This window comes from Pantherophis guttatus, chromosome 2 (genome assembly GCF_059756535.1).
Source record: "Pantherophis guttatus breed Tessera chromosome 2, ASM5975653v1, whole genome shotgun sequence".
In the NCBI taxonomy this organism is placed as follows: Eukaryota; Metazoa; Chordata; class Lepidosauria; order Squamata; family Colubridae; genus Pantherophis; species Pantherophis guttatus.
This window is the reverse complement of record NC_142064.1, coordinates 35139555-35159291: the sequence shown is the minus strand read 5'-3', so window position 1 is coordinate 35159291 and position 19737 is coordinate 35139555. Positions and strand designations below refer to the sequence as shown.

Below are 19737 nucleotides of genomic sequence, written 5' to 3'. Positions count from 1 at the left end.
TATTTACCTCTTTTTCTTTAAGAGATTTAATTAAAAAAATCTTTTTAAAAATTCTATCAAGTTTTGATCTATATTATATTGCTTTTAGTCTGATGCTGTTTTATGGTTGCTTTTGTTATCATGCTATTTTATTCTAATACTTATTTGGTGAACTGTCTTGTTTAAATTGAAAAAATGAATGTATTGCTGAAGATCTAAACATAGTAGGGAACAATGTTCACAATAAATATTACTTTATAATATTACAGTAAATGAGGTGATCTAAGGCTATTTGATACCAAAATATACTCCACAATATGCCATTGAGATAGAAAAATATGGCAAGATATTTCTTTAAATGTAGATGTATTTTGAGTGAAGAAAGAGTTAATACAGATTGCTTTATCAACAACTTGCATTTTCATAATTCTTTCTCAAATTTTCAAATGTCTTCATATCCTTAGGTTGGAAAACATGATGAAGCTTGGATGATTCTCAAACAAATTCATGATACAAATATGCGAGCTCGTGGCCAACCTGAAAAAGTTTTCACAGTGTGTATTTTGTACACAAATATATATAATTAGTGGAAAATTAGTTGTAATTTAGACTGGAAAAGTTATCAGTAAAAAACCATATATTCTTCTTGGGGAAAATAATACCATGAAGAGTACCTACAACAATTATTCACATAGATCTTGAAGATATATTTTTGTTTAAGGACATTTCTTGATCCATTTGTCATTGGGGTCCAGATAGCCTTCATAAAATTATCTGGCCATAATTCTTAATTCTTGCAGCCCTAGGGCTGCAGCATATTCTTTCCCCAGTTTCCCTCTGCTCCCGCACAAATACATATGTACCCTTGCCTCCCTGAATTTGCACCACACTGCAACAACCCTCCAACTCACGCATAACCTGCACTGGGCCTCCCCCACCACCCTGCAGCAGCCCTGCACTCCTTATCTGGATCTCTGTCTGCTTTTGGTTTAACAACCCACACATCGCAACCAGGATTGCTGTCACTAAGTCATGTGGTCATGCGAATTGCACTCATCGCTTAGTAGTGGAAATTCTGGTCCAAGTTGTGGTCATAAGTTGATGACTCAGACGCAAGCAGCCAGATCCACATATGAAAGGTTCAAGTTCACTACTTTATTTTGTTCCATGAAACTTAAAGGGAATCAGCTTTATTTCTCTTGTGGCTGTGAAAAGACTCAAGACTAGTTCCCCATCTGATCCCTCCGTCCTGCCTGGCTGGAATTTTCCCAATAATGACTACCTATAATGTTCTTTTTTTATGTATTGTTAGGTTTAGTAGGGTCTGTGAAGTTGCTTCTTTTTCCATATTGGTTATAACTCAGTTTTGAAGGGTATTATGCAAAAATCATAACAAAATTAAAAATTGATATTCTCATATGAATTTATTTCCTTAATTCATTAAATATGTTTTTAAAGAGCTGCAATCAACTATTTTTATAGTTTTTAAAAGTTCTATGGATAAGCTGATTTCTCTAATAATACCACAAAATATCCCTGTTTCTAAAGAACCTGCACTTTCATATTCTTCTGTTCAGTTGACCTTCTATGCAAATTGTACTTCTCTTTCTTTCTCAAGAGATGGAAACTATAGCCAAGGTTAGATGTTTTCATTTATAAACATGCAACTTGAAGCTGTTTATCACCTTTTAGATAAGGCTGTTAACTTCCTTCAACAGTCAAATGCTTGTTTCTCAAGTAGGGAAAAAAAATACTCTTCTTGGTTCTCCATAGGTTAACAGGATCAAAACACCAAAACAAATAGATGAACTTATAGAAATAGGAAGTGACACAGGCACCTGGTACAGGAGATGCTATGTCAGAGTTCGCACAGAACTGGATAGTGTAAGTAACACAATCTCTATAATATTATTTATATTTAAGTACAAACCGGTCTAGAGAATCTAGAGAAATTAAACATTTACCAGTATTATCAAGTTTAAATAAGACAGTGTTCAAATTACTAAAATAGATATAAAACAACTTCTTGTGCTTTTAATTTCCCCCCCAAAATTAAATATTCTGTGATTCCATGTTTTTATAGGGATTTTCCAGATAATGGTACTTTATTTATTATATTGCTTTATCCTTCCCCTTCTCCCAAAAGTTGGTGATATGCTCTCAATTTATTCTTGTGAAATAGATTAGGCTGAGAGATAGTGGTTTATCAGAATCACTCAATAATTCACAAAGATAAAGTTTGATGTGGGTTTTCCCATGTCCATTTCATTACTGTCATACAGTAATGTGGCATGCTAATTGAATTTGGCAAGAATAACTTCCATACATACTATACATCATGCAAAAAGGCAAATACAAACAGGCTATGGTTTTTCTAAAGTTTATAAATATTGTGAATCAACTGGAGTACAAAAAAGGGGGGGAAGTCAGAACTCAAATATTTATCTATATTTTTTAGTAGTTCTTTTTCCTTTTCCTTTTTGTTTCCTTCCTTTTAATATTTATAAATAATAATGTTGTGGAGATTTTGGAACTAAATTCAAAGATATCTTTTGATAAAGATAACAATATATTTGGTCAATTTTTTTATTAATGTTAAAGCATTAATTGTATAATTTCAAAAATTTTCTTTGTCCAGTTATTGTATAGACCAAATAAAGCCACCAAAATGGGATATACTGAACCTTCCAGGAAAAAGTTGGTTTCTTTTGTCCCAGGCATTCTTAAATTTGCTGAAGTTTATATAATTTATAGAACCCCTGTACATTAAATTTGTAGACCAGAATCAGTGTGGTTCAGTTCTGTTGTATCCCTGGTGCTTGACTTCTAAAGCTTAATTCAGAAAACTAAATTAAAAGTAAACTAATTTCTCCAATAGTAATTAAAAGCATCATCTACAGTCCTCTACTAAAATAACAATAATGTGGATACTTTGAGTGAGTAAAGATGCTAAGGGTCCCTACTGCAAAAATGACCAATATGTGATAGCCTGCTTCCACTTTTATGCAGTCTGGAAAATCGGGGGTCTGTAATCTCCAGTACTTAGGTTTCAGGTGAAAAATGTTAGACCTCTGTGCCTATTGACGCCAGTGGTGGGTTGCTCCCGGTTCGCACTGGTTCACAAGAACTGGTAGTAAAAAATTTTAGTAGTTCGGAGAACCGGTAATAACATTGGCTCCTACGCCCCCAAACCGGTCCACGGCCTGGTCGCCGCTCGCTTACCCTGCCCACTTCATCAGAGGCTTTTTTTTTTTTTTTTTACTTTTAAAAGCATTTTTTCTACAATCTCTTCGGCTGAAAAAATGCTTTTAAAAGTTTAAAAGAAGCCTCTGATGATCGCACGGCTCAGCTGGGATCTCAGAGGCTTTTAAAAGCATTTTTTCTACAACTTCTTTGGCCGAAGAGGTTGTAGGGAAAAAAATGCCTTCAAAAGCCTCTGGCGATCCCAACTGACTTGCCTGATCATCAGAGGCTTCTAAAAGCATTTTTTTCTGCAACCTCTTAAGGTTGTAGAAAAAAATGCTTTTAAGAGTAAAGTAAAAAAAAAAAAAGTTGGCCACGCCCACCCAATCACGTTACCCCCCCCACAAGCCACGCCCACAGAACCCCAGTAGTAAAAAATTTTAGAACCCACCCCTGATTGATGCCATATTTGGCCCAAAAATATTTGTTACCACAATCTAGTACTCTGTGCTTTTTACTCCTACTTGTGGAGGTTCATAAAGGCTCCCCTTTCACTTTGCCTTGCTCAGTTAGTGATTGTGTTATATAATGACTTAAGTAGTTGTTGTTAAAAGCAAATCAAGCAGAGTATTCAGAAATCTAGTTAAATCTGTAAAACTAAAGATTATGCACTTTAGATACAAGCCTGATATTTCAGAAACTGGATTAGTTATTGCTGTTCCAGAGGAAAAATTGGCCTTCCTCAAGCATTTTCCCTGCCATAAATGTCACTGTAAACCATCCTTCCCTCAAAAGTAGCATTTTCTTGAAGATCCTAAAGCCAAGCGACATATCTAACTTTCTGTGATGCTTTTTCTCAAGTTTACTTGTATTTTTCATTTATGTTTACATGAAACTTTAGAAACAAATGCAGTTTTTTCTTATTTTCTCACAGATTTGGTTAACATTTAAGAGGTGTTTCACCTATCCAGTCAAGGACAATACAACTAAGCTTGCAGTTGTATGGTTTACTCTTTCTTTTGGGTAAAGTTGATAAGAAATATATAAATTTTGTAATTATATTGCATTAACTTCATTGCAAATTCATATTCATCCATATGTAGTGCAGTGGGCTGGATGGATGCACTGCATTTACTTTGTGAAGAAAGATTCGAACAAATTAAACATGCCAAATTGCCATATTCCAGTTAATAGGATTTTCCTTTATTATTCTCTAACCTAGAGACCCCCCCATTATATATTTATTATGAACCAGCCATGCATTTTCCACAATATCAGTGTATGATATCATCAAATTACTGTCATCTCAAATTACTCCAAATCCTTTTTGAAACTGAAGAAAATAAGTCTTTGAAAAGCATAAAGTTACACTTAAACACAGTACACAATAGAAATAATCTTTTGTTTTAAGAGGTACAATTTGAGATGTGCAGCAATATTGCTAGTGATTGGGCTATTTCCAAAGGATCTGTATCTTGGCATTCCTTTACTGTTGCCTTTCCAGTTAGCAACATGGATACATACAGCAACAAACTTTTTATTGTTTTATAAAAATTTTAAACTCTTTTTTTCATCCTTTTAAAAATTTTAATATTCATACAAACATTTTTATTAAAAAAATATTCTACACTGACATAATATTTAAATTAAACATAAACCAACACACCCCCTTTTTCAGTCTCCAACCAGTCCACACTATTATATCAATGTTTTTTGTTTTTATACTATTTTTTAACCATTTGCATTAACCAAATAATAGCTTCTACACAAGGTTGTTCTGTAAAGTATATTTTAAAAATGGTTATTAAAAATGATTTTAAAACTCATTAAACAGTGATTGCTCAAATGAATGGCTTTTTCCCTATCCACATGGTTTAAAAACTGAAAATAATTTTAAAGGAGATTACTTTTATAGCAAATGTATTGTGTGATCACAATACCAATACAAAATACAAGTTTATAAATATTTATAAAAAAACAGCTACCGTAAATAGGCAGGACTGGAAAAGTACAGAAAAGGACAACCAAAATGATCAGGACAGCTAAAAAAATCTCCTTTCAGAAAGAAATAATACAGGGATTGTTTCATTTTTTTTTAAAAAAAAGCTGAGAAGTGGAAAACGTGATAGAGATGTGTAAAATATGCCTTCTGTTAGCAAATGGAATACAAAGAAGTTTGCTTCCTCCATCAGAATCTCTGCCATTTGTTTTCTTAGAACATAGTGAAATCATTTTGAAAGGAGATGAGACACTCATGGATAAAGCAGTGTCTATTAGTTTTGAAGCTCTAGGTCATTTACAGAATCAGAAATATCTGTGGGAAATTGACTAAATTAGAATAAGCTTTTGGTTAAACAAGTCTGGTACAGTTTTATATGTGGTTTTCAGTGGGAAGACAATGATTAAATACAGTAGCACTACAAATATGCTACTGTTACTCTTCTCAGAAACAGCAAAGCAATGAAAGTACTTTCCGTCAATGCACTTCAAAAGCCTCTGTCAAAATGTTTTGCATGTGCCAATTATTAAAATTACAAAATAATATTGCAAGCTATTTCTATTAATACACGCTTGGGAGCAAAACCAAAAAAGAAATTTGACATATTGTCCCTTTTCCTCTATATGTATAATCTCCAATTTGTACTTATTTCAAAGATTCAGAATTCTTGATTTTTGTTTTTTTTTTCTTAAACCATATTAAAAATTTCAAGTATAAGACCTTTAGCATAATCTGCATGTGTAAATTGCAGTTTTTGAGCTTGTGGACATGTCTTTCTTTTCTTATTCCCACCCCTATCTCCATGCCAGCATCTATGTCTAGTCACGGCTTCATCTTCATTCTTCTACAAATTTATGCAATTGGCTTATTTTCACTAATCATACTTAATGTTAGCGGCATATGATACAATAAATAATGTTAATTTTAGATGGACATAGCAATATCAGATCTCATGATAATTTTTGCAGTGAGAGAGGGAATTCAGAAATCTCTGGGAAAGCTAAGCATGTTTTTGTTATATCTGAATGCAGCTAGAACATTGTAAAATACTACTTTTTTATCAGTATATATTCAACATAATGCTGCATTACAATTCACTTTTGTGTCATGTATTTCTTTTGAATGCTGAAATTTCGCCAATTGCTTTTATAGGTACTATGGATTGTCTGTCTGGTTTCCAGATGTCATTAAGCATCTACAAGCAGATGAATATGCCAGTAGAGGGAAGAATTTTAGCAATAAGAGGATCATGGACTTTGATTTTAACTTTACTCTGGAAAATCAGATCCATTTTAATGGGACATTCATCAATGACAGGTTGAGAAAAATAAATCTATTTCTAAAATGATTTGCTGATTATCCATTCTGCCTTTCTTCTAATGCATTCAAAATAGCATATTTAACACTTCCTCTCTTTCTCTACAATGGTTATGTGGGATGGGGTAGGCTAAGAAGTAGTGATTAGTCAAAAGTTACTCACCAACCTTATGGATCTGAACCCACAGAATGTACTTGAATGTGGTCCCAAAGGTGCTTTTTCAGGAGGCAATTGGACTTCCTTGTTTTTTTCTTTTGAAGACGTTTCGCTTCTCATCCAAGAAGCTTCTTCAGCTCTGACAGGATAGTGGGAATGGAAGGATTTATATTCCTTGCAGACAGCTGGTAATTTGCAACACCCTTTGAATGATGTGGGAGTAGGAATGGATTTCCAGAGGAAAAAAATTGCAGACTACAGGAACCAGGAGCAGTACTCAGGTGACCCTAAGGACAGATAAACTTCAAAGTCCTTCAATAACCCTCTAAAAGGATGAAAATTACTAGTTGTCTGCAAGGAATATAAATCCTTCCATTCCCCACTGTCCTGTCAGAGCTGAAGAAACTTCTTGGATGAGAAGTGAAATGTCTCCAAAAGAAAAAACAAGAAAGTCCAGTTGCCTCTTGAAAAAGCATCTTTGGCACAACCATGACCTGGATGACTAAGAATCTCTACAGACTTTTATTTGAATGTGGATTTCCCAGGTTCTAGTTTAACACTGTTATTTTTCAATTATTACCAAATTACACCCCCTTCTTGATTTTTAATTGTTGTTATCATTAAAAGTTTTGTGTCATAATTGTACAACTTACAAAGACCTCTTTCCTTGGTACTAGAAGACCTTTGGCTGAATTAGTATGTTTTATATTTGACCACAACCGACTGAGAGAAGTTCAAATGAAAAGACATTATGATTTGTGTATATAGAGTGTTGCCCAGTTCAGGGCCACCTGGTCCCTCATACCAGTGTTCCGTTTTATGTTTCTTTTTCTTTTTTCTTTTGGAGAGATGGGTATCAATATAGGTTAATGTCTTTTCATAATTATAGCTAGCTCTACAGGGACGTGATGGCTCAGTGGCTAAGACGCTGAGCTTGTTGATCGAAAGGTCGGCAGTTCAGCGGTTTGAATCCCTAGTGCCGTGTAACGGGGTGAGCTCCCGTTACTTGTCCCAGCTTCTGCCAACCTAGCAGTTCGAAAGCATGAAAAAAATGCAAGTAGAAAAATAAGGACCACCTTTGGTGGGAAGGTAACAGCGTTCTGTGCGCCTTTGGCATTTAATCATGCCGGCCACAAGACCATGGAGATGTCTTCAGACAGCACTGGCTCTTTGACTTTGAAACGGAGATGAACACCGCCCCCTAGAGTCAGGAATGACTAGCACATTTGTGCGAGGGGAACCTTTACCTTTACCTTAGCTAGCTCTAACTCTCAGATCAGTAAGTATTACTAAAAATTGTTTCAAATCATATTTTGGAGTAAACGTGTCTGATGATAACTGTAGTGTGATTCAGCTATCACAGCATCCAGTAGTCATGCAGGCTAGGGAAGATGTGGAACTTAACAAGATAGAAAGAATGTGAGCTCTTGTCTTTCTTGTCCTCCTAACCACTCAGAGTTTGAGCACGGGGAATTTGAACATATTACTACAAAAGACTGAACCTTCAGAAGATGTTTGTATTTAGCCATACTATTATTCCATCATTTGAAAAATGCTTCCAATGTAGTATGTGCTTACTATCTGTCATGCTTTAAATCAGTACAGAAAATTCTTTGTTTTTCTCAGGTTCACAATGATGACATTCAAAGCAGTTATTTTTCAAGACTCTCTTTTTAAGAACTGTTACTTTGAGGATGTTACTACGTTGAATACATATTTTAGAAACTGCAGTTTTATAGAGACTGTTTTCTTCAATTCAGGTATGTTGGGGGAGAAAAACCCGCCACATTCTTTTGTTCCCCAAATCCTTCAACTGTTTGGTAGTTATTTCAATAGAGAAAAAAAAGTTAAGCAGAACACTTTTTAAACGTCTTTTTTTTTTTTTTTTACCAGCTGTAGGAATGTCAAGTACTGAATTTCTGGCTGAGCTTATTATTTCGCAATGTCAGAAGTAACTAACTTTTTTTTTTTTAAATCACTTTGAAGAAGAAAGAGCGGGAATATTTGGCTCCATGAATAATTTCTTCATCTCTTTGGCATGAAAGTCTTTCTGCCAAGGGTGATTGGAAAGTAACTGAGGTTTTCTGCTGAAATATGAGAAAGTTGAGCTGGGCCAACTAACAGTTAAAGTTTTTTAGGCAGTCACTGAGAGGGAACCTTCAGGATTCCAAAGGCAAAATGAAGTAAACTTCCACATGATACCTCCGAGGTGCAGGGGGTTGAAAGATTGGGGAGAACATACTGTGCTTAACATCAACTCGGGAAAGAACTAAGAGTGTTTTCTGATCCAGGTTTATTCATTTTTCTTAGGTGTTTCAATTAAGGCTAATCCCACTGCCAAGAACTACATCTGTTTGTGTTTGGGGGAGAGAGTCCCCATTTTAAATTAAAATACCTTAATAGCTCAAATGTATGCATATCCTGTCATTTTGGCCTTCACCTAGCATTTCTGATTAATAATTATAATAGAGTTACAAGGAAGCCTTCAGCTTCTGTGCATTCAGCAATCATTGTTACAGCATTGCTGAAAAAATGGACATACAATTGGTCCCTGAAGTTCCAGCAACAGCAATATCTTACACTTAATGTTTGCAAACTGGGAGCCATAATCACATGATTGCCATTTGCGATCTTTTCTGCTGGCTTCCCAGAAGTGAATTCAATGGGGAAACCAACAAGGAAGGTTGTAAATTACTCTGGAAAGTCACTCCTGCCAGCAGCATCCTCCACCATGCATTAACTCCGCTATTCCTCTCAGTCCCTTGTTGCCCTCCCCAATTTATGTAGAGCCTGTGCTGGGCCTCCCAAACCCTCCTCAGCCTGCCTCAGACTCATGTGTAGCCTGCATATGTCGCATATAATTTTTTTAGCCCCCCCTCTCTCTCTTTTTTTTTTTTTGTATTTTTAAACTATAAATAGTGGAGATTTTGGCAAATTGTTACTTGCATTGTTAAAACAATTTAATGTACTTAAATGTAATTTAATGATTTTTCTAATCAATAATATAGTGCTCAATTATCAATAATAATTGAGCACTAGCTCTACAATTTATCATTCCTTTGTCCCCTTCTGATATTATGTTGCTGTACCATTTTTCTTCTTTTTTCTTGTTTGTTTGGTCTTTGTTTTTCTTTTTAAAATGATTAATAAACTTTTTTTTTAAAAAAAGCTACATTTGATTTAACAGAAATATGCTACCTTATTTATAAAAGATTTATTTATTCATCTTTCCACCTGGCAACAATAAAAACTTTAAAAATAAACACACATAAAAAGTAATTTTAGTAGAAGATATTTATGTCCTGCTGAGGAATCGGCATGTCTAAGTTAGCAAATGCAACAATACAAAACTAAAAGAACACCATTAAAACATTAACATACTACAATATTAATATACCAGACTGTTATACTAAATATTAATGTTGGCCTTTTTAGGCAATATGTAAAAGAACCTGTGTTCGAAATACATTACAATTTTCATAAATTTCTTCTATTTCCACAGATCTTGAGCCATATAAATACCCTGGAAGTGAATTTAGAAATTGTTCATTCTTTCACAATAAGACAGGATGTCAAATTTCATTCGATGATGATTACAGTGCCTACTGGATTTATTTTGTCAATTTCCTGGGGACTTTAGCAGTATTACCAGGAAATATTGTCTCAGCTCTTCTGATGGATCGAATTGGACGTTTAACAATGTTGGGTAAGAACTTCACTTTGAAATTGTTTTTTTTTTTAAATTAAATTCTTATTTCTCCTTTTCACTTAAAGATTTACAAATAATCAAGCAGGGGGCGAGGGCCATATAGAGAGAGTTGTTTCCCACCCGCCCACTAGTTTTCAGTGCACCATCAGATACATAGAAGAAGTAGATGGTGCAGTGATTCTTTATTTTAGGGAAGAATTAATTTGTGAGAGGCTTAATGCAGCCTTTCAGTCACTAATCCTATTTTCTCCCAAAACGATAGCCTCTTAGCCGCACTGCCTATAAAAAGAGAGAGAGAAAAGAAAATACCCTAAAGTTTGGCTCCCATTTAACAAAGCATTTCAGGCTTTTCTGTGATAAAAAGCAAGGGGGAAAAATCATTTTTCTTATCAAACTCATAAACTCCTGCTATAAATTCCCCCTTTCCCCCCGAATTTGAGAGATCATGACAGCTGAATTTTTTTGTTGTATCATTTTATCATGTGGTAAACATGTGCAGAACGAAGCTTGTTTTCGTGGCAGTGCTGGCCCTTGGAGAGAAACATTTCTGAATCAAGGTTTTCAAACAGATGATAAGAAAGCATAAGCTTCTCATAGTTCAAGATCAGAAATCTTAACATGGAGAATTACTAGCCAGTAGCAAGTTTTTAAGTCTTTTAAAGAAATTTTGACAGTAGGGAACTTGCCACCATGAATTTCCAAATCCAATTGAGTTCTTGTATGGACTTTCAACCTTCTTAATTCAATTTTAAGCTGTTCTTTCTTCCTGAATAGTGGAAAGCCTTAAGGACATGACCCTTAACTTACTATTCTGTCACCTCTGTCAGTGCCCACATCCAGTGCTACTACACAGTCTTTGATCCTTACAAGTTCTTAGCTTGTTATAACTTTGCTTAAGTTACTACTCATGTTGACAACATTATAATATTTGTTTTGTAAAGCCTTTGTCAGAAGCAATAGTAAATATTAACATCTGGTTTCTGTGCAGGTGGTTCTATGATTCTTTCTGGAATTAGCTGCTTTTTCCTATGGTTTGGTACAAGTGGATCCATGATGATAGGCATGCTGTGTCTATACAATGGCCTTACCATCTCAGCATGGAACTCTCTTGATGTCATTACTGTGGAGTTGTATCCTACAGATAGAAGGTATAATTTTATATTCTTGCCATGTTTTACATTCTTTTCAAAACATAAGTCAACTGGACATTTCGAAGATACATACTTAAAAGGTGAAAAAGGATAGGATATAGACGCTTTAATTGTGAATAATAAGAATTTTTATTTTTGTGATCTCTACTGATCTGCACTAGGGCTATATTATTTAACCTCTGTCTGAATTCAAAATTGATCAGGAAGGCTATGTTCTGGTATGTTTCTACTAATCTTCTACTAAGGTGTATTAGAAACAATACATTCAAGCTGAAAAACATTAGGTGCAGATGAAATGCCTATTTCACCTGTTGGAAACTGTAGAAAGAAGTTAAAAGTGCTAACAGTTCTACGTTACAAATATGAAAAAAACACTATTCTCAAGGAAAAATGCCTATCCCAAATAAAGGAAATGTAACCACATGTGTAGATTATTGAACAAATTCTTTATGTATTCAGTTTTTCTTCAACAATTACAAAAATGAATTGATCCATAAATGCAGAGAAACAGAAGGATTTGAGACTAAATAGCTAACAGAGATGAATAATAGAGCAAGAATATTATAAGATTTCATTTTGTTTCACTGACAAAGCTTGTAAATGTAGAATGGGGAATATATTAAAGCTAATGGATATGCCAGAATATCTGATTATTCTTCTGAGGAATAATGAATAAAACACTGTTGGAAAACAATGAAATGATAGATAATTTTGTTTTCTTGCATTTTACATTATTTGCATAAAATAAATGTGCTAGGAAAACAAAGAGAATATTAATCCAATGGTAAAAAGGCAATGAAAACCTTGGGATATTTCATGACAAAAAAAAAACAGTATAGTTAATGATCCTTTTAATAATATAATTAACATGTTACAATTGTTAATTTATATGATTCTTGTAATCTTTCTCATATCTAATCTGCATCTGCATAAACAACCTATTTTCTGTACTTTCCCCTCCCCACCTTTTCTTCTCATGTTTCTCTCCAACTCACCATAATTTAAATCCTACACTGCTTTACTCACTCTAGGTATCTGATGAAGTGAGCAGCAATTCACAAAAGTTTATGCTCTTTCATATAACTTGTTAGTTGGAAAAGATACTGTGAGATTCTTGGTTTTTTGCCAATACAGACTAATATGGTTCTTTTCCTACAGTGTTATTAAACCTGGCTTATTTGTTAAGTGCTGTTGAGTTTGGCCTTTGACAACTGCTTGCCATCTTGATCTATCACCAACAGTGATGAATCTGTCCTTCAAAGGACATTCCAATAATCATTTTAATCTCATTTATTCATCTTATCTATAACCTTTCCATTTTTCTATATCAACATTGCCAGGAGTAGTATTTTTTTCCAGTTCATCTTATGCTCAGTAACATACACAAATTACATGATGTTTTGCTTGCTGATCATTGTCTCAAGAGTTCCATCGGCCTCCATTTGATCTAGAACTGACTAATGTCCCTAAAACCATAATTTTGAAGGCATGTAATTCTTCGTCATTTTAGTGTCTATTTTTCATAGCTATACATATCTCTTTAAAGATAATTACTTTAGTAATTAGTTCTAATCTCTTTTGTCATTGCGGTATCCCTGACTTTTGTGATTTTGCACAAGGTTTTGTAAGTCTCATGATTTTCACCTTCATTCTAAGTGAGCAGTTTTATGTCTGTCAGACATTCAAGGACTACCTGTATGCTTTTAAAAATATGGTTTTTGCTTCTTGGGATTGACAGCTATATGGAGCCTGACACTTATTTTTAATGTAGAGATAATGTACAGATATTTTTTATGAGATTGTTACTTTTTTTTTTTCCCTGTGTGCCTTTCTGGCCTCCTGAAAAGGAAGAACAGTATGCAAATAAATAAAGCAAATAAATGTTTGTTGCTTCCAATTTAGTCCAAGAGAATGGGGAAGTATGGGATCCCATGGATCCATAATGACCCGTCTTCATCTAGTGTTGAAGAATTATAGAAGAAATGTACCCGTTTAGACATTCAATTAAAAAATTATGTGGCTCTGGGTGCTCCTTCAAGATTATTGAATTGCAGCCTAAACAATTTCCTTTTAAGGAATCCCCTCCTTTGTTTGCTATTTATGAACTATTGCACCCCTTATTTAATTTTGTCAGAAAATATGTGATTTGATACAATTCTGAAGACATTGGGACAGCAGGTTTTTACTGCCACCCTGTGGAATGAATATCACAATATTCAGTTAAGTTCACCCATCCTGTCTCCCCCCAGCCAGGGTATTGCTGTTTTCACTGTTGTCTTTATTTTAGGGTGTGGCAGTGGTGTGAGGTGTTCATTAAATCAAGCCCTCAAAAATTGCATCCTTGCATGAGGCACTCTCTAGAAAAGCATCCCACAGACATTCCTGACATTGTTATTTCTCATGAGGTGCATATGGAATCTTGTCAGACTAGCTAATTATCTGTTGAAAACTTGCTCTCCTTCGTTATATCTCATGTCTTCTCCCATTTTCTTGGGAGGCTTTATAAAACTAGCTTTGAAACTGCCTGGTTTCCTTGTTTTTCACCTTCATGGCTATAGACTAGAAGTACTATTCATACCACATCTCACTGTAATTTTTGCTCTCCTTTTTGTAATGAATGATGGTAATTACAGTTTTTCCTGCCTGGATAGGCAGGGTGTGTAATTTAATCCTGGTTAGCTGCCCACTGCTACCCCTAATCTTTCTTAGATGTCTTACTATGTAGGCTACCTCATTATATTTTGCTTCAGATATGATCTCAGGAAAGATTTATATGTAATATAATCTTGATTATTTCAATTTCTGTTCAGAGTTGCACACTGCAAGAGCCTATTTCATACAAACCCAGCAGGTATAGCCTTTCTTCATGCTATAAAATACAAGTAAAAGTGTAAAATAGGTATCTTTTCCCTAATGATACTTTTCGAAGAAGTTACAGATAGTCCTCGACTTACAACAGTTCATTTAGTGACTGTTCAAAGTTACAACAGCACTGAAAAAAGGGACTTATAATCATTTCTCACTCTTATGACCGTTGCAGCATTCTGATGGTCACATGATCAAAATTCAGATGCTTGGCAATTGGCTCATACTTATGACGGTTGCAGAGTCCTGGGATCGTGCGAACAGCTTTTGCAATCTTCTGACAAGCAAAATCAATGGGGAAGCCAGATTTATTTAACAACCACGTTACTAACTTAAAAACTACAGTGATTCATTTAACAACTGTGGCTAGAAAGATAGTAAAATGGGACAAAAATGCACTTAACAAATGTCCCACTTAACAACATAAATTTTGGGCTCAATTGTGGTTATAAGTCACAAGTGTATTTATGTAGATTAGATTATTGGATATTGTAAACTCAATCTGAAATAAAAATTGATTCTCACAGTGATATATTCCACAGATGGCTATCTGTCTGTGACAGCATCATGGTTTCTATCAAACACCTGTGACCGAGTGACTGGTTTTGAAATTGTTAAAAGTCATGATATAGTTTGACTTTGGATTCTGTGTGAACCAAATCACATACCTTATAATTAAATAACCCCGTGTCTTATTTTTTCAAGTTTCTCAGTCAGCTTCCAAGACAGAAGTTGCTAACAAAGTCTGTCTTTGAAGCGTAAACAAAGATGCTCTCAAATAAAGGCCAATTCCTAATGATTGGATCCATGCAATTTTATTGCTACCTTAAGGAGGTTGGTTGCCATTATTTTGCTAACACAATGTTTCCCAGCTTCCCTATTTCACTTATAGCTATGCAATTCGCAGGTGGTTCTCTATCCAAGTATTAAAATATTTATTTAGAGTGGATGCAACCTAGTATTCAGGCTATTCAACCTACAGGTCTCCAAATTTTTTACCTGAGATTTTGAACCATATTCTTCTGGTCACTCAATGGACCGGCACTATGTTCAACAGCATGAAATTGATCGCTGAAACTGTTAAAAAGAACTATAAAGTTTCTTATGCTTGTAATCTTAATCTATTCCTATTAGCTTTATTGGGAGTTCTTCATAGGAGATTATCATGGAATACCAGCACCTTACATTAGATTGAGAATTTAAATCCCCAAAGATACCATTGTCAAGAAAATTGTGTAAAGTTACACACTCGACCCAAAGAAGATTTTATTTATCTGATTTCATAATTATAAACAGATAAACTTATTTTTGCAAAATGCAAATATTTGACTACCTAAACTTTATAGTAAGCTAACTAAATGCCCCAAAGGACATTATTTAAATTGTATGCATGGTTATGCCATATTATCACAAGGAGAAACATTTTTCCCACAGATACGCAAATAACCAAACTAGTTCTACTAAATATGTCATCTGTATTTGTCAACATGTGTTTAAGGGTGTCAAACCAGCTGCATTCCCTCCCCCTACTCCATGCAATTACTTCAATTTCTTCAAGCACAGGCCTTCTGGCTTTTAAATTTGGCTTACCGTCTTGTAACCCATATTTGTGTTGGCAATTAAGCACATAGACATTTTTGTGGACCTCTATAAAACAATGCTGCTGTTTTGTTGTTTAAGAGCACATATTTGTTTCTGTTTCCCAAGGGTCTGTACATTATCTCAAACTGGTTTTTCAGAGTATGAAATAATATAGAAACCTCTGAACAGACAGAACTGATTTGGATGCAGTCTCATAAGCATCTTCACAAAGTACCTTATTAGCTGGGTCTCCTGAAGGCAGTTTCTGTTTCTCATAAGATTATTTATCTGATCATGTGTAAAACCTGTGGCCCTGAGGCAGCTGAAATTTATAGACCTTTGCAAGCAATTTGTTCAAAACTCTGGCAAAAGTAATTTGTCTCAGTCTTGATAGCCTACTGGGCAGAGAGGACAAACAAGCAGGAGAAGCCAGAAAAAGGAATTGTGTTTGATGTGGAATTGGGGAAATAAAAAGAATAGTTTTAAGAATAACCTGGCTCAGAACATGCAACCTTAAATTTCGTACTGATTTTAAGAGAAGGTAATCAAATGTTAGAAAGTCTTACCTTTGAGACATGATGTAGCAAGTATTTAAACATAAGAGTACAGCATTTAATTACTCTCTCTCTCTCTGTATATTACAGTAATAATTACTTAACTATAATTATTTTCATTATAGAATTATATTTCTGTAATCTATCATATAAAACTGAGAGAGAAATGTTATTCTAAATATTTAGAATATTCAGAAAGATTCTCCTGTGTTTCCATAGTGATGTACTCTCACCCTTCTATACTGCTTCATAATATCTAGTTTATATAGGCTGCAGCTCTTTGATGCATATTGTTACCTATTATCTATTGTTCCTGGTGTTCCTTAAATATCACAGATTTACCACAGGTTACTTTTTGTATAAGAATTATTTCCATCATGAAATCGTAAAGCACTCAGTGTCCTTCCATTTTTGCGAGAAAGTACTAAGGAACCTTTAGATCAGCCTTTTTAACCTGGCATGCCCACAAATGTCTAGCTGTGCTGGCTGAATTCTGAAAATTAACATTCATCTGTCTAGAGGGCAAACAAGTAGAATAAAACTGATTTAGATTCAGACAAGTTACTTGTCTGCATTACTTTATGACCTATGATTAAATAATGTGATTACAGGTAGTTCTTGACTTACAATCATTCATTTAGCAATCATTTGAAATTATAGCGGCACTGAAAAAAGTGACTTACACCTGATCCTCACACTTACTACCATTGCAGCATCCCCATAGTCATATGATCAGAATTTGGGCCCTTGGGAATTGGCAAGTATCTACGACAGTTGCAATGAAAAGGATCATATGATCTCCATTTGTGACCTTCCTAGCTATTTCTAACAAAGTCAATGGGGAAAACTGGATTTGTTTAATGATACCATGATTCACTTAACAACTACAGCAATTTGCTTAACAACTCTGGCAAAAAAAGTTTGTAAAATTGGGCACAACTCACTTCAACAACTGCCTTGCTTAACAATTGAAATTCTGGTCCAATTGTGGTCATACGTTTAGAATTACCTGTACTGTACTGTATTGAGTGTCCAATCTGGGTCGGTCACCAGGACCAGCGGTTTTGTCTTTCAAGCTTTTGGACTCGTACTGGAACCCATCTTCAGGGAACCTCTCTCTAGCAGAGTGTCTACTCTATTGAGTTTTTAGCTTTGGAAGCAAAATTGTCTGTTCGAGTAGCCTTAACTTGAGGATTGCAGATTGCTAACTAGTCAGGCCTCATTCATACTTTACCTGGAAATGCCATTGCATATCTTAATGTGCAACAATGTTATTATTTTCCCAAAGGTGCTTTTTTAAGAGGCAACTGGACTTTCTGGTTTTTCTTCAAAGAGGCTTCGCTTCTCCTCCAAGAAGCTTCTTCAGCTCTGACTGGATGATGGGGAATGGAAGGATTTATACTCCTTGCAGACAGATGGTCATCTGCATTCTTTTAGTGAGTCGTTAAGGTCACCTGGAGGTCAGAGCTGAAGAAGCTTCTTGGATGAGAAGCGAAACGTCTTCAAAGAAAAACCAGAAAGTCCAGTTGCCTCTTGAAAGAAGACCTTTGGGACAACCATGACCTGGATGACTGAGAATCTCCATAGATAATGTTACTATTTGATTTTTTAAAATTTATATCCTGCCTTTATTATTTGTATAAATAATTCAAGGTGAACATATCCATTTCTCCTATTTTCCCTACAACAACATCTCTGTAAATGAGTTGGGCTGAGAGAGGCCCAAAATCACCCATCTGACTTTCTCTTGTTGCTTCTATTTCTACTCTCTGGGTAAAACATGAGACTGCATAACTATATGAGCTTCATTATTAGTCAAGTGCAATTTCATGCATCACTGAATAACACTTTTTCTAATACCAGAACTGTTAGACACCAGAATGGCAAAATGTTTCTAATAGTGGCACCACATTGGTAGAATTCTTTCCCTGTAGAAGCCTATCAGGCATCAACATAGCTTTCTTTTTGATACTAGCAAAACATGTTATTCTTCCCAATCTTATTTCTTCTCTTTTAATATTTTGTTCTATAATTCATCATTCTTGATCTTTCTGTAAACATCTGATGAACGGCATATGGCCTTTATTTTGATTAAAAATGTGCTGATAATTTTTTTCCCAAAAGTAAACACATTTGTAGTAACATGTGAATTGACATGTTTAGATTCATGTATAGAATATGTTGTTTCAAAATTGTTTATTGGGTTATGTATTATTCTGGAAGTTTATGCCCAGTAATTCACTAGTGTTTTATCTTCTCTCTTTTAAAGAAAAAATATATATGTATTTTTTATTTTAAAAAAACCCTTTTTAAAAAAAATCGAAGTCATGATGAGACAACATATTATCACCATCATTACTGTATATGTGTGCATTTTCTGCATATTAATTCTAATTTCTTTTCCTCTCTTTCAGGGCAACTGGCTTTGGCTTTTTAAACGCACTCTGCAAAGCAGCAGCTGTTCTTGGAAACTTAATATTTGGTTCTTTTGTTGTCATTGCCAAATCAATACCTATTCTGTTGGCTTCTACAGTTTTAGTGTGTGGAGGTTTGGTAGGACTTCGACTCCCTGACACCAGAAACCAAGTACTGATGTAATTTGAGATGGGTGGTGGATAAAAAAAGCCATTTATTTGCTTTCCTCTGTTTCTAAGTGTCATTTCTTGGATGGATGGGAGGAGGCTTCAGATTGTTGGTTCAAGGAAAGTAATTGCACAGAGAAGTTCTACCCTCAAAATGAAACCACAGCAACAAAAAATTAAGAGAAACACAAGAAAGGGGAAAGAAGAGTGAATTCAGTGGAGCCATTTGTCCCAGTATTGTGCATCTCATCAGTCCAACCCTGTTAAATTCACATCTATAAAATTCCAATAACTGGAGTCTACATGTGTCATTCCCTCACACAGACATTTGCAGATAAAAACTGTGGAGGAACCTGTATGCATGCAGACACCCAAATTACATTTTTTAGAAAGGAGAAAGATGAAAATTATGGATTGGAACTGGTGGGAACATAAGATATTAGGGACAAAAAAATGCCCATTGCCAACCTACCCCTCAGTTCATTTAATGAGTTCATAGAGATGTTTTTGAAGACAGCTGCTATTAAAACAAAAACAAATATAACCCCTATAGCAGGGAGGGCTGGCCGGGTTCTCATCACTGCAGAGTGGTTTGACTGCCCCCGATCTGACATGTGGTGAAATGATGCCACCCGAGCCACATAGCAGCCTTCGGGGCTG

General features: G+C 34.9%; 1 protein-coding gene across 3 annotated transcripts in view; it reads left to right on the top strand.

Moving 5' to 3' along the window:
* Window positions 1-19257, top strand: part of SV2C (synaptic vesicle glycoprotein 2C) — a 61068-nt gene extending 41811 nt beyond the window's left edge. For all 3 annotated transcript variants that reach the window (XM_034441101.3, XM_087885774.1, XM_034441102.3), the window contains exons 6-13: window positions 444-533; window positions 1753-1863; window positions 4097-4185; window positions 6314-6478; window positions 8262-8395; window positions 10138-10341; window positions 11333-11492; window positions 18910-19257. In XM_034441101.3, the coding sequence (XP_034296992.1) occupies window positions 444-533; window positions 1753-1863; window positions 4097-4185; window positions 6314-6478; window positions 8262-8395; window positions 10138-10341; window positions 11333-11492; window positions 18910-19093 (1137 nt within the window). In that variant the 3' untranslated portion in view covers window positions 19094-19257. The remainder of the gene's footprint in view (window positions 1-443; window positions 534-1752; window positions 1864-4096; window positions 4186-6313; window positions 6479-8261; window positions 8396-10137; window positions 10342-11332; window positions 11493-18909) is intronic.
* The last annotated feature ends 480 nt before the right edge of the window (window positions 19258-19737 follow it).